This window comes from Caretta caretta, chromosome 4, assembly GCF_965140235.1.
Source record: "Caretta caretta isolate rCarCar2 chromosome 4, rCarCar1.hap1, whole genome shotgun sequence".
Lineage (NCBI taxonomy): Eukaryota > Metazoa > Chordata > Testudines > Cheloniidae > Caretta > Caretta caretta.
In genome coordinates, this window is record NC_134209.1 from 41,567,270 (window position 1) to 41,582,363 (window position 15,094).

At 37.7% G+C, this 15,094-nt stretch overlaps 1 protein-coding gene across 2 annotated transcripts in view; it reads left to right on the top strand.

Moving 5' to 3' along the window:
- AIMP1 (aminoacyl tRNA synthetase complex interacting multifunctional protein 1) overlaps nucleotides 1-15,094 on the top strand; it is a 64,615-nt gene that overhangs the window by 39,678 nt on the left and 9,843 nt on the right. For both annotated transcript variants that reach the window (XM_048846665.1, XM_075127563.1), the window contains exons 4-6: nucleotides 7,286-7,447; nucleotides 10,690-10,904; nucleotides 14,001-14,169. In XM_048846665.1, the coding sequence (XP_048702622.1) occupies nucleotides 7,286-7,447; nucleotides 10,690-10,904; nucleotides 14,001-14,169 (546 nt within the window). The remainder of the gene's footprint in view (nucleotides 1-7,285; nucleotides 7,448-10,689; nucleotides 10,905-14,000; nucleotides 14,170-15,094) is intronic.

The following is a 15,094-nucleotide window of genomic DNA, read 5'->3' on the forward strand; positions in this document are numbered from 1 at the left end:
ACTGGAAGATGTTTGGTGACGAATGCGTTTGAAACTCTGTGTACCTCATTTAGGTACCTCATCTGGAACTGAGCTCCTTTGAAGACCTAGCCACAGTTGAGGGTACTGAGCACTCTGGGAAAGCTGCGCCTAAATGACTTACCAAGGTGGTCCAAGGATTTTGTGGTGGAACTGAGATTAGAACATAGCTTTTCTGAGTCTCAGCCCTGTGGCTTAACAACAAAGACTTTGTTATACCACTGTTCCTCCTCTGTCATTGTCCCACAGTCTGGGTCTATCTTTTTAAGCCTGGGGCTGATATAGTCCTCACCCTTATTATGCAATTTTACTTTTGAGAGAAAAGGAACAAAAAGAGGAAGCTGCAGTGTTCCAAATACAGCATGAGGGTTTCATTTTCTGCAAACAAATGTTCTTGAAGAATATATCAAAAAACAAAACAAAAAAAAAAACATTTTTAGTCTATTTGTTTCACACTTCTAGTACTGGAAACCAGATAAGACAATATCCAGTGAAGCATGATCTTACTGCTTCCCATTACTGACTTGTTCAGGTGTTAAATCAGCATGTGCAGTCTTCAAAAGAACCACCACTTCATAAATGCAGAGGTTCAACCTCCTCCTTTCACATGACTTAATCCCTTTAATATGCTAGACTATCCATGAGTCTGTTTTTTTCCCCCAGTGGCCGAGAACCTACAATAGTTCACCTTAGTATTCTTTTCAGATGTGGGATAAGCAGGTATGGGTAAGAGGTGTCTACTGATATTTCACAGAAGTATTTTACAGAAAAATATTCCTATTACACATAAGGGACAAGCCTCTATGTATACAAAGTTTTCAGGTTGCAATTGTAGTGTATAAAAAGGATAGAGAATTAATATCCTGTTTAACAAATGTTTTGGATAGACTTTACTTCTTCATTTAGGCAATTTATGTGGATGGAGAGCAGAACTAAATGTAAGGCCTTTTTCTACTGAACAGAAGAATGTTTTATGAGTCTATTATGTATTCACACTACAAGGAACATATAAACCAGCATATGGAATGAGGCATCTTTTAAGAATGGGAGGAACAAGAAGCCTTTCCTGAACTGGTGACCAAAGGGCAAGTTTAACTGTTGGCTGCTTAGCCTGACAACAGTCCAAAGCAAAATAATGGAAAAGCTGATATGGGATCCAGATGATAAAGAATTAAAGGGTATTTATGCTAGGCTTGGATATATAAACAGGGAGTAGTAGGTTAAAGTAGGAAGATGATTTTACATCTGTATACGACATTGGTGAGACCAGTATTGGAATACTACATGCTTTTCAAAATGTGGACACCAGAACTGTAAGTTGAAAAACTGGAGTTCATGCAGACAAGAGCCACAAAAATGATTTGAGGTCTGGAAAAAAGGCCTTACAGTAAAAGACTTAAAGAGATCAATCTGTTCATTTTATTGAAAAGAAGATTGAGAAGTGACTTGATTACATTGCATAAGAGCCTTCATGGGGATAAAATACTGAGTACTAAAGGATTCTTTCTCTTTACAGAGGAAGGCATAACAAGAACCAATATCTGGAAGTTTAAGCCAGACATATTTAAAGAAATAAGGCACAATTTTTTAAGTGTGGATGATTAACCACTGGAACTAATACCAGGGGAAGTGGTGAATTCTCCATCTCCTGATATCTTCCAATCAAGACTGGATGCCTTTTTTAAAGTTTATGCATTAGCCCACGGGTGGCCAACCTTTGACTCCGGAGCCACATACGGCTCTTCAGAAGTTAATATGCGGCTTCTTGTATAGGCATCAACTCCGGGGCTGGAGCTACAGGCGCCAACTGCTGGGGGGTGCTCACTGCTCAACTCTGGCTCTGCCCCAGGCCCTGCCCCCACTCCACCTCTTCCCTGAGCCTGCAGTGCCTTCGCTCCTACCCTTTGTCCCCCACCCCCACACTCCCGAGCCTCCTGCATGCCAGGAAACAGCTAATTGGGAGCTGCGGGGAGGGAGGAGGAGGCGGTGCTGATCGGCTGGGCTGCTGGTGGGCCAGAGTCGCTGGGAGCAGGGTAGGGGAGCTGATGGGGGGCTGCAGACGTATTACTGTGGCTCTTTGGCAATGTATGTTGGTAGATTCTGACTCCTTCTCAGACTCAGGTTGGCCACCCCTGCTTTAGCAAAACACAAGATATTGGGCTCAGTACATGGGTAACTGGGTGAACTTTAATGTCCTGTGATATACAGGAGATCTGACTAGACAACCTAATGGTCTCTCTTGGCTTAAAGTCTATGAATCTAAGGAACTGATCAACAGAATGGCTTGTGATGTCTTCTCCAAGTAAAGACCAAGGGATCTTTAACCCTTTCCTTTCATCTTGGAAGCGCATGAATAGTTCATGTGCTTCCATTACCTTTTTGTGGAATGTGCAGTGAGTACTTACAGGACCTGTCATAAATATAAAGGGAAGGGTAAACCCCTTTGAAATCCCTCCTGGCCAGGGGAAAGCTCCTCTCACCTGTAAAGGGTTAAGAAGCTAAAGGTAACCTTGCTGGCACCTGACCAAAATGACCAATGAGGAGACAAGATACTTTCAAAAGCTGGGAGAAGGGAGAGAAACAAAGGGTCTGTGTGTCTGCCAAGCTCTGCGATACAACCGCATTTGCTCCAACCCCTCAGACAGAGACAAACACCTACAAGATCTCTGTCAAGCTTTCTTACAACTACAATACCCACCTGCGGAAGTAAAGAAACAGATTGATAGAGCCAGAAGAGTTCCCAGAAGTTACCTACTACAGGACAGGCCTAACAAAGAAAATAACAGAACGCCACTAGCCGTCACCTTCAGCCCCCAACTAAAACCCCTCCAACGCATTATTAAGGATCTACAACCTATCCTAAAGGATGACCCAACACTCTCACAAATCTTGGGAGACAGGCCAGTCCTTGCCTACAGACAGCCCCGCAACCTGAAGCAAATACTCACCAACAACCACATACCACACAACAGAACCACTAACCCAGGAACTTATCCTTGCAACAAAGCCCTTTGCCAACTGTGCCCACATATCTATTCAGGGGACACCATCACAGGGCCTAATAACATCAGTCACACTATCAGAGGCTCGTTCACCTGCACATCCACCAATGTGATATATGCCATCATGTGCCAGCAATGCCCCTCTGCCATTTACATTGGTCAAACTGGACACTCTCCACGTAAAAGAATAAATGGACACAAATCAGATGTCAAGAATTATAACATTCATAAACCAGTCGGAGAACACTTCAATCTCTCTGGTCACGCAATCACAGACATGAAGGTCGCTATCTTAAAACAAAAAAACTTCAAATCCAGACTCCAGCGAGAAACTGCTGAATTGGAATTCATTTGCAAATTGGATACTATTAATTTAGGCTTAAATAGAGACTGGGAGTGGCTAAGTCATTATGCAAGGTAGCCTGTTTCCCCTTGTTTTTTCCTACTCCCCCCCCCCCCCCCCCCCCCAGACGTTCTGGTTTAACTTGGATTTAAACTTGGAGAGTGGTCAGTTTGGATGAGCTTTTGCCAGCAGGAGAGTGAGTTTGTGTATGTATGGGGGTGGGGGGGTGAGAAAACCTGAATTTGTGCTGGAAATGGCCCACCTTGATTATCATGCACATTGTAGGGAGAGTGGTCACTTTGGATGAGCTATTACCAGCAGGATAGTGAGTTTGTGAGTGTGTTTTTTGGAGGGGGGTGAGGGGGTGAGAGAACCTGGATTTATGCAGGAAATGGCCCACCTTGATTATCATGCATATTGTGTAGAGAGTTGTCACTTTGGATGGGCTATTACCAGCAGGAGAGTGAATTTGTGTGTGGGGGGTGGAGGGTGAGAGAACCTGGATTTGTGCTGGAAATGGCCCAACTTGATGATCACTTTAGATAAGCTATTACCAGCAGGACAGTGGGGTGGGAGGAGGTATTGTTTCATATTCTCTGTGTGTATATAAAGTCGTCTGCTGCAGTTTCCACGATATGCATCCGATGAAGTGAGCTGTAGCTCACGAAAGCTCATGCTCAAATAAATTGGTTAGTCTCTAAGGTGCCACAAGTACTCCTTTTCTTTTTGTCTATATGCTGGGTTTCTGCCGGGGATAGACCAGGAATGGAGTCTTAGAACTTTTAGTAAGTAATCTAGCTAGGTATGTGTTAGATTATGATTTCTTTAAATGGCTGAGAAAAGAATTGTGCTGAATAGAATAACTATTTCTGTCTGTGTATCTTTTTGTAACTTAAGGTTTTGCCTAGAGGTGTTCTCTATGTTTTTGAATCTAATTACCCTGTAAGATATCTACCATCCTGATTTTACAGGGGGGATTTCTTTATTTCTATTTACTTCTATTTTTATTAAAAGTCTTCTTGTAAGAAACTGAATGCTTTTTCATTGTTCTCAGATCCAAGGGTTTGGATCTGTGGTCACCTATGCAAATTGGTGAGGCTTTTTATCCAACATTTCCCAGGAAAGGGGGGGGTGCAAGTGTTGGGAGGATTGTTCATTGTTCTTAAGATCCAAGGGTCTGGGTCTGTAGTCACCTAGGCAAATTGGTGAGGCTTTTTACCAAACCTTGCCCAGGAAGTGGGATGCAAGGTTTTGGGAAGTATTTTGGGGGGAAAGACGCGTCCAAACAGCTCTTCCCCAGTAACCAGTATTAGTTTGGTGGTGGTAGCGGTCAATCCAAGGACAACGGGTGGAATATTTTGTACCTTGGGGAAGTTTTGACCTAAGCTGGTAAAGATAAACTTAGGAGGTTTTTCATGCAGGTCCCCACATTTGTACCCTAGAGTTCAGAGTGGGGGAGGAACCTTGACAGGACCACCTGCTGTTACGTGTGAAAATAACATCTCATTTACTATTGATGTTTGTAGGATGAAGTACCCCTGTCTCATTGTCTGGATAACAGGCTTACAAATTGTAGTGGTCCTGTGATGAAAGCAGCTTTAATTTGTTGGCTGTCAGTATATTTCACTTTGCCAAACAAATATTGCAAGTAACCAATCTGAGAATAACTTATCAGAAAGGTTAAGATTCTGTCATGGTATTTTTAGTAAAAATTAGGGTCCGGTCTCAGGCAATCAACAAAAATTCATGGACCCCCACAATCTGTCCCTGACTTTTACTAAAACTTTTACTATCCTGCGGGGGAAGGGCAACAAACAGCGCGCTGTCTGGGGCTGACTGCCCCGACTCAATCCCAGCTGCCGTTCGGGTGGGCCCCCAGGGGTGGGCTGCCAGCCCCTGCAGCAGTGGCTAACTGCTGCTGCTCTAGCCCCAGAGGGATGACCTAACCCCAGCCACTGCTTCAGTTCTTGAGCCGCGGCTGACAGCTGCTCCAGCCCTGCCCTAGAAGAAGTCAGAGAGGTCCTGCAGAGTCACAGAATCTGTGACCTCCGTGACAGAATCATATCCTACTTATCAGCAAGTGTTGCTAATATGAAACTAATATTGCTAAGATTTGAAAGAAAACTGTACTGTACTTTATTCATGACCACATATCTTACTACTGCTGTAGTTACCACACACTTCCTGTAACACATGCTTCAAATAAGTTTAATTATCCTCTGCTTTACAATATGCAAAATTTTCTGCACAACATACTTCATTATTATAACAGTGGGTCATCTCATTTTATGCCACCATTCCCTCCATTTGTGGCCTTTCTTAAGGTACAAATCACTGCCTGTCTAAAAGATAAAAGGTTTCCAGAGATAGTCAGTGCTTGTTTCTCAAAATTAACAATCAAATATAAACTATGGTTGCATTTAAATAAAGCAATGTTTATATGGGAGGGGGAGAACAGAATAAAGGTTTTTCTTAATTCTTGTCTAAGAAAGGCTGCTCAAACCTCATTAGAACCTCATTAGGTTAGATGTCTTAGTTGCAAAGGCCAAAATTTGGTAACAGTAACTTTACATATCACATTACATGTGATCTCCTTTCATTTTTTCTGTCTCCCCAGTTAAATTTTTCTTCTTCTCAGACTCTCTCCTGTATCTCCAACATACATCCTTTGGGGCTTGTTAGAAGTTTCTTCTTCCAGCTCTCCGTCACTGGGTGCTCTTCCTACATAGAAACCTCTAGTCTGTTTCCTCAAAGTGTAATAACAAATGTATGTGGTTAAAAATATGACTTACCGAATATATTATTTATTTATTAAGCACAGTGCAACCAGTGCTGTACAAAACACAAAATAAAGACAGCCCTTGCCTAAGAAGATTACCTTCTAAAAAACAGACATGGAGAGGATTGGACATGTTAGTCTTCATGTAACATTTGGGAATGTCTTAAATTGTCACATTGGTACTTACCACATATCTGTGGAGAAATGTTTTTGATGCCCCAGAACGACTTTTTTTTAGTTGACTGAAACAATGATTGTTTAAATTCTCTCTTAGGCTCACAGTCCTGTACTCACTTAAACCCCAAGATCATGTCTTTATCTCTCCAGTTCTCCCCCACCTCAAAAATGGTTTCTGGGTTCACATTTTTTCTGTATGTAAAAAAGTGTTTTTGCAATCTTAATCAATCATGTATCATTTTAGCAAAAAAAACCAACCCTGTGATGGTAATAGTCTCCATTATATTTTGCCTCCTACAACTTTTATATTCTTCATAACAACATTTAAAAATTATAATTATGCTATAACTGCTTTTCAAATTATTTTTGTCTCCTGGTGATTTAAGCCTCGATTCTCTAAAGATTTACATTTGTGCTTAATTTTATGCACATGAGTAGCCTCATTAAAGCTAATGGAAGTAGTCACATACATAAAGTTGAGCATAGGCATAAATTTTTGCCGGGGCCTTTGCTTCTCATTTTCTCTTTGAGTATGTGTGTACACAAAGTTGTGTTTTGCTTTTAAGAGTATACTTAAACCTCAGATTAAATGGAGATGGGGGAGGGAAGGAACAGGTAGGCATAGGATTGATGGACTCACGTCTCTTGCTTTTTCATTTTCTTGTGTATTTTTAAAGTTATCCATTTTCTTTGAGGAAAAAATATTAGGTTTCCCAATATAAAAACAATAATACAGCTATTTAATCAGAATAAATTTTGTTGTAGGTTTGTATGGTGTGTGAGGTCTGCTTAGTAAAGTGACATAGTTGGATATTTGAAATATTGTTTATTTTATTTTCTGAAGCACTCATTTCCTATGTTGTTTTCCTTTAAATTTTCTTTGTATTTCAGATAAAATGCCCTGATTTCAATTATAGTTTTAAGGAACTTAAATAGCATTTTAACTTCCATCATGTTTAATTTTAGTGAAACATATCCCAGTTCCATCCAGTGGAACCATTTCTACAGCTTCATTTTCGGAAGACTTACCACAGCCTATACCTGTCACATCCTATCCTTCTGGTCCCAAAGACCAAATTAAAGGTGGAAGTGAAGAAAAGAAAAAAAAGGAGAAAGCAGAAAAAAAAGGTATTTCCATTTTTTGAATCCCTTAGGCATCTACAACAGTTAGTTTGCAGACTTGCTGTTTAGATTTTTATTGGAGAGGATAGAAAAGAGCAATCAGTAGAGCTACAGTAGGAAAAGTCATACACATTAACTCTTAAACTCCTGGAGAAAGGAAGTATTTACAACTAATGAAAAAAAATAATCAAATAGGTTTGGGGCACTTAAAATTTAAGTTGGATATTGGGCAGATTTGTGTCAGTGTGGCTGAACTGTAGGTTGTCTTCCCTTTCAAAATAATAAATAAAATGCTGAATTTTTGAGGTAGTTGTGTGCAACACAGCACATGAAATTAAATAACTCTGAGGTTCATAGTTCAATTTTGATTCTACCATTGATACCATGCAAGCAACAGCCCATAAACTAGCTTAGAGAATTTACTTAATAAAAAGTAGTAATGTGATATAACATGAAAGGGTAGAACCCAGTGTAGTTTGACTGTTTCTTCTGCTTCTTTTCGGAAAACTCTCTTAGCGAATGAGCTTCAACATCCTATTTAAATTCATCCCTATCAACACTAGTGGTATTATTGTTTGGGTAGGGGGAAGTACATTGAAATCAGCTAGGCAAATAACATTCCTGGAAATTAACACCGTGTGTTGGGACTTTAAATATTATACCCAAATATATTTGACTCAATTTGATATTTATTAGCTGCCTGTAGTAACCTTCATGTAAGAGTATTTAATGAAGATAATAATTTAAGAAAGAGGAAAAAATATAATTATAAAATACTGATTACATTTCCACAAAGGTCTGTTTAGCAACTCAGTGCATGATTAGGAAGGGTCAGTTTATGAATAGTACAATTCACTATTGATGGAAATGAATTTATTTCTGGACCTTCTTCAGAATTTGGACATCCCTATGGCAGTAAAGGGACCGAAAGGTGGGTATAATCATTTTCCTTGTCTTCAGTATGCAACCACTTTTGTCGCAGACTAGGATATCACTGGGATTCATAAAATTTGAAGCAGAGACCAGATGGCATCTCTAAAGCAATAAAGTGATGCACAATTTAGAGCATCTTTTGCTGGGATCTAGTGATTACGGGTTTAATAAAGAATTGGTAAGTAAAAGTAAACATATATTTAACTTTTGTATCACTTTTTTCCCCCTTGTCTTGGTCAGCTGTTTAACAGTATGACAGTAATTTGGAAGGGAAGAAATTTAATTTGATTATCTTTGAAACATACTATTGTAATATCTTAAGAGACAAGGGATATATCTAGGGGCTTATGTATCACTGTGATGGGCATTTACTCAACTTGCAAACCAGCTAGTGTGCTAGTGTGCAGCATCACGCCATCAAAATGTGTGACAAATGACTGAAATATGTAACACCTGTTTGCTTCTCCCACGATTCTCAATTTTTCTCCCCAGTTGTTCCCCTCTTTGTTTTTTCTCTGTTTGCTCCCATGTTCCCCTTTGCCTCCTTGCTTGCAAACCTCTTGTCTTCTGTGGGTCTGTGGCTTGCAGTGGTGGTAGCAACAGCTCTGGGCTGAATATGGTAGCATCAGCAGGAGGCTCGCATCTGCTTCCTGGAAAAACAGAAAAGGAGTGAGTGTGGCCTGTGCACATGTATATACAGAGATATGCACAGAACCTCTTCTTCCTTTTTTCCTGCTGACAAGCACTACTCTGGCTATGGCCAAGGGCAACCTGAGAAGATGGAAATGTGGGACAGGGAACCAGAATTGGCTCCAAAGTTCATTGTACTGTGAAATGCAACAGTTCAGAGGTCAGGTGATGAGTATGATGTAAATACATAGGATGTGGGAGGCAACGCTGTCATGTCGTCATCATCATATTACATTACGTGTTAATTTGTTGGAAATTATTCTATGTGCTCTCTTATAATGAGCTACTAAATAACCTTATTTACAGTTACTTTTTTGGTGGGCAGAAGGTGGTCATGATTAGAACTCCCGATTCCAGTTCCTTACTCAGAAAGTTGTATGAATTTATATGTTTCTGAAGATGAGCTGTTGCCTAATGTATAACTATGTTCTTTTTTTATGTTATCTTTGAAAGTTGCCACTTTGTACAGGCACGGTCCTGTACTGGAACATTTATAAACCAAAATTTATAGACAGTTATTTACTGAAATTACCAGTGAAAAGAAAGATGCTTCACTGTCCCTTTTTTCCTTCCTGAAGATGATGTTTCATCTTTTAATTTTACATATCATGGTAGTAATGACAGAAAGATCCAGCTTCTTTAGATGAAAAAATTAGCATCTGGAATACACATGTCTTAATTAAGATGCTACTCCCATGGATTGTAATTCAGTAAACCAAATGTGAACGTCTCATCTTCAAACCAGCATACGTGTTCTTATGTACGAAATCATTAATTACAGCCCTGAGAGTTTACAAAATGGGAGTTGTTAATTTAAAAAAGAGAAGAATATCTGTATGAGTCCTAATATGAGCCAATTCTTAAATCAATATGAGTAACAGCTATGAATCAATTGAAACTTAAGATGCCTTTTTGATAATTTCCCATCAAACACACATATTAATTCTTCCTTCTGAATATGGCAAACATTTGGGCAGGTCAGCAATTCAGATTTTTTTAAGATAAAGGATGCAATACCTTAAACCAGCTTTCCAGCAATAATTTGATGAGAAGTGATTAAAATATCTTTGTATTGGTGCAAGAGAAATATCAATTTATTTTATCAATATACAACATTCTTGGAGGCTTTTTAAGGCCAAGAAGACTATAGGGATCTTGCATCACTTTTTTATTAGGTATCATACTTGGTGTCCATTTTGCTGGTGAATTACTAGTACTAAGTGTGCTGCTGCTGCTGTGACTGTTTGCAGATCATACATAACACTGTGTGTTTTCATACAAAATAGCCATATTTAAAATCAAGATGACTTTTAACTTAAAAAAGAAAATAAACAGTAGTTTTGTTCGTAATGTTAAGTTTTAATATTTATGGGAAATAGTTACCAGTGACTGTAGTTTAGGTCTAAGAATGACATGATTTGAAATAATGGGTGCAGGTAAGAAGTTACATCTTTCCTTTGTTTTCCTCTTTCAGAACACAGGTATCCAGTGGTGATACTAAATGAACTGAAGTACTGTACTTATACCTCACACTGAGATTGTAGTTTCTCTTGTCCATACAAGTTGGTTTATATGTATAAATCTTAGGGAGTTATTACTGCATCTAATTAAACTCACTACTACAGGAGAGAAGAGGGAGAAGAAGCAGCAGCCGCCAGCAGCTGGGAGTGATGGCTCTAGACTGATGGATGTTTCTCGTCTGGACCTTCGTGTCGGTTGTATCATCACTGCAAAAAATCACCCTGATGCGGATTCTCTGTATGTCGAGGAGGTGGATGTTGGAGAAACAAACCCAAGAACTGTTGTTAGTGGCTTAGTGAAGCATGTGCCTCTTGAACAGGTACAAATGAAATTACTTTTACACAGTATTTGGCTGTGTAATGTATATTGTCTTAGTCCCAAAGAATGCTGGCTAATGCTAATTCTGTTAAAGTGACTCCTGGTTTATAGGAAAGACATGTTCTTCATCAGCGATCTTAATCTTTTATTTTGTTTATTAAAAATAATATTTTAACTATGGAAGGACAGATTTTAAACTAGATGACAAGCTGTACTTGTGCATCTGTAAATACTGTTTCTGTTACAAAGTTTCTCGCTTTTAAAGGAGGTCAGAGTCTCATTGAAAATTTTTGAAAGGAAATTTTGATATTTCACTCAGGCGGCCGGTGTAGGGGAATAATATAGATGGGCACGTAATGCTGTAAGTAAATGATTCAGGATTGATGGATCCCTTCCAACTCTAACTTTTATGAATCTGTGATGATTATTTTTTTCCATATTTTTCACTTATTTTTATTCCTTATTTTGTTTAAATTATCATATCGGTGTTTAAAATGCAAATTTATTCTAAATATAAATGTGTTAATGAGATTAAAATTTCTAGATTCATATGTTTTATTTTGCTTCCATAAAATAATTTGTGTGTTTATAAGCAATTTTATTAGAAAAATGCTGACCTTTTTGATTTTTCAGATATTTTTATGTGATCACATAGACTTTTGGTCATATACTGATGTTTATTTTAGTCTTTGGATCTAAAGCTGCTTAATTATTATCATATGGTTCCTACTAGGGAGAGGTCCAAGCTTTAAAGCCTGTGTCCAAATCTGAACTTTTTTTAACCTTGAGGTGTTGTAGAGGGATAGTTTGAATTCCAGCTTCTGGATTTGTCTGTTATAGAGATATTGGTCACCAATTTCCCAACTTCACAAGATTTCCTGAGTGTTGGATCTGAGGTTTTGTCTTGGGCCATCTAAACTATATGCCAGACACACTGACATTTAAAATAATTAGATCTCTTTCCAGAACTCACTTTTTATATTAGAATTGGAACATCCAGCAAACACTTAAAAAAGGAATATTTTAAAGTTATTTAAAGTAAAAGCAAATTTTATGGTAATGCTCCCTGTCCGATAATTCTGTTTCTAATGTTGTAGTGAAGAAGTAATGTGTTTTTTAAAAGTCTACACAAAGATATTTTCAAATTCTTCTGTCACACCTGTAACATTCCAAGTTTCATTTAAGTGTAAGCTGCATAAACAGCACACATGTTTAAAAAGTGTGTGTTAGGCATCTTGTAGTCCTGAGATGTTAACTGGAATGAGAGCACATAAAACAATCATCTTCTTGTGTGTATCCAGAAAATGTTTAGTTTTGTTAAAGTCTTCATGCCCATTCTTTAAAGTTCCTCTGAATCATAATCACATGTGGTACAATATAAGAAAATAATATAATGAGAAACATTTGGAAAAGTAGAGTCTTAGCCAGTCAGAAAAGGATACTAGTTTGACTTTACTGGAAACATTAATGGAAGAAAACCATCTGGATATTGAAGTTTACAAGTGTGTACATCCTTTTCTAACCTGTACCATTGTACCTAGAAACATTATTCATGAACTCTTCAGAATATAAATAATATTAAAGCTCTCTGGTCACTCACCACAGCCACTCAGGGGGTGTATGAAGAAGGTAATTCAAAACCCTTCCCCTTTCCATTTTGTTTCAATCTAAATTTGGCTATATGCATTTACAACATATTTCCATTTGTTTCTGCACTTCAGTGTTAAAGGCTATATACTGTCTGTCCCAGGATTGTTTTTGTAATCAGTCAAAACCAAGCATGAATAAAGAGCACAATACTATTGCAATGTCCCTTTTATTCTGTACATTGGTCTATCTCGATTGTTATGCAGCATTCAGGACCAGGCTAGCTCAGATATTTGCATTTCAAATATTTAAATAGAACCACTGACATTTTACATCATCATATGTTTCTGGAGATTTACTTTCATAACAATGGCTTAAAATATACAACTATCATCTGCAAAATGTACTGTATGTACCCAGTAGATATATTATATCAAGAATATATTTAAATTGTCTATTTTCCATTATTCCTTCTTGTTTTCAGGGATTTGTATCTTAATGCTAAGAAAAATTTATTTTTGTTAAATTTTCTGACTAAATATTCAGAATTTTGCACATGTGTGTAAATTTTATTAAATTCAAAAGGAGTCGTGGTCTTGCTTTAAAAAGTTATACATTAATATGCAGCAATCTCAATCTGAGAACAATTTTTTGTGGGATAGGGCGAATTTGAAGACATTTTTGTTTTGTTTAAAAAAGTTTTGCTTCAGTTTTATTCAACTTAAAAATTAATTTTTCTAGGGCAAAATAGTCTCTAATGGGGTCTGGTTGCAGTACTTACTCTCATTGTTATTTATTAATTAAGAAAAACAGAAGTGTTTATTGTTTTAAATGACCAAGTTGGTGTGTGCAGTACATACAGCCATTTTCATTTGCTCAAAAAATTTCTATTATCTTTGGTATTTGGGCTGAATGGGAACATACGGCACAGCTGTAATCTGTATCCTGAAATTTAAATCACCCAAACGTTTTTATATAATTACATATTTTATATAGTAACTTTAGTTTGTAGAAGTGGGTTTTTTTGTTTTTTTTTTTTTTTTAAAAGGAAATTCCTCTGCTAACAGCACTGTACTAAAGATGGCCTAAAGTTGTGACCCAAAACAACAAAAGCATGGCAAATGAGTAAAATATGTATTACCTAATATTTTGGCAAATCAAGGCTCAACCTTCGAGACTTTAGTATGGTACCCTGTTGTGTCTAGGTGCTGGAGGACAGCCTGGAATGTTTCATCCTTAATTGTCTGTTTCCTGGCTTTATTGACTAATAGTCTAAAAAAAATAGTCTAATAACCGAGTGGTTATTATTTCTGGTGTATTATTGTTGTTGTTAGCATAGTTATATGTATACAAACAATATTCAGTCTACTGTATATATGCATATTACATGTATTAAGCTTTCTCCCTCATAATCAATCCTCTTTTTTCTATAATAAAATAACTCCCAAAACCTTAACTCAGTTTCCTTACAATTTTTTTTTTAAATGAATATCTGTTCTTTTTTGTGCAGATGCAGAACCGGATGGTAGTATTACTCTGTAACCTGAAGCCTGCAAAGATGAGGGGAGTGGTATCTCAGGCAATGGTGATGTGTGCCAGCTCACCAGAGAAGGTGGAGATCCTTGCTCCCCCCAGTGGGGCTGTTCCTGGAGAAAGAATCACCTTTGAAGGTTTTCCTGGTAAGCAATATGTATTATTGGGGAAATGGGGAAAAATGCATAGCCAGGAACTTACGTATAAGTGCCATAGTTGTCTCTCAGTTGGAGCTGATTATACAGTAAGTATTATAAATTGAGTTAAATTGCAGACATTTTTAATATTCATGTGAAGAATTCATATTTTTATAAGAATACTCTAGTATTCTTTGAATACATAGCATAAAGAAGGATTAAAATATCTCACTGAAAGCCAAACATTGAGGATTGTGGGAGAAATAATAGTTCTCATACCTAACACATAGTGCATTCTCATCCATAGCTCTCTTTATGAACGTGGTCATTTTCAATATTTCCATTTTGCAAATGGAGGCGTGGAGGCATAGACAGGCTAAGTGACTTGCCCAAGGTCACATAATAAGTCAGCACCAGACTTAGTAATAGAACCAAAGTTTCCTGACTCCAAATTCTATATCCTTCACCTCATAAACATATGCACAATGTTTTCTGGGAAACATCTATTTCTAAGGTGAATTTTGAAGAAAAGTTTTTAGTATTGTGTTCTTCAAATAATCTTTGGCTCCAATAAACATATTGTATTTGGTTATGTTTTTACATTTTTTTAAATGTTTTTTTTTTAATTCTGAAAATGACAGTTTGCTATGATAGAATCAAACCTGGTCTTGCTAATTTGTATCCTGAGTGGGAGAAAGATACCTCCAGCCCCCAAGTAAAGTGTGTGTAGAGTTTGTGAAAGGTGCTGTACTGACATCCCAGTATGGTACAGTTATTGTATTCTAGTTGCTCACAGATAAGCATCACACAGGTAATGGTACTGAGTGTTTCTCCACCCAAGTGTATCATCACAATTCTGTCAGACCCACCACCTGAGGATGAGAGGGATATTCAGTTTCCACTTCTTTTCTGAGCCTTCCTGTTGACTCTATCA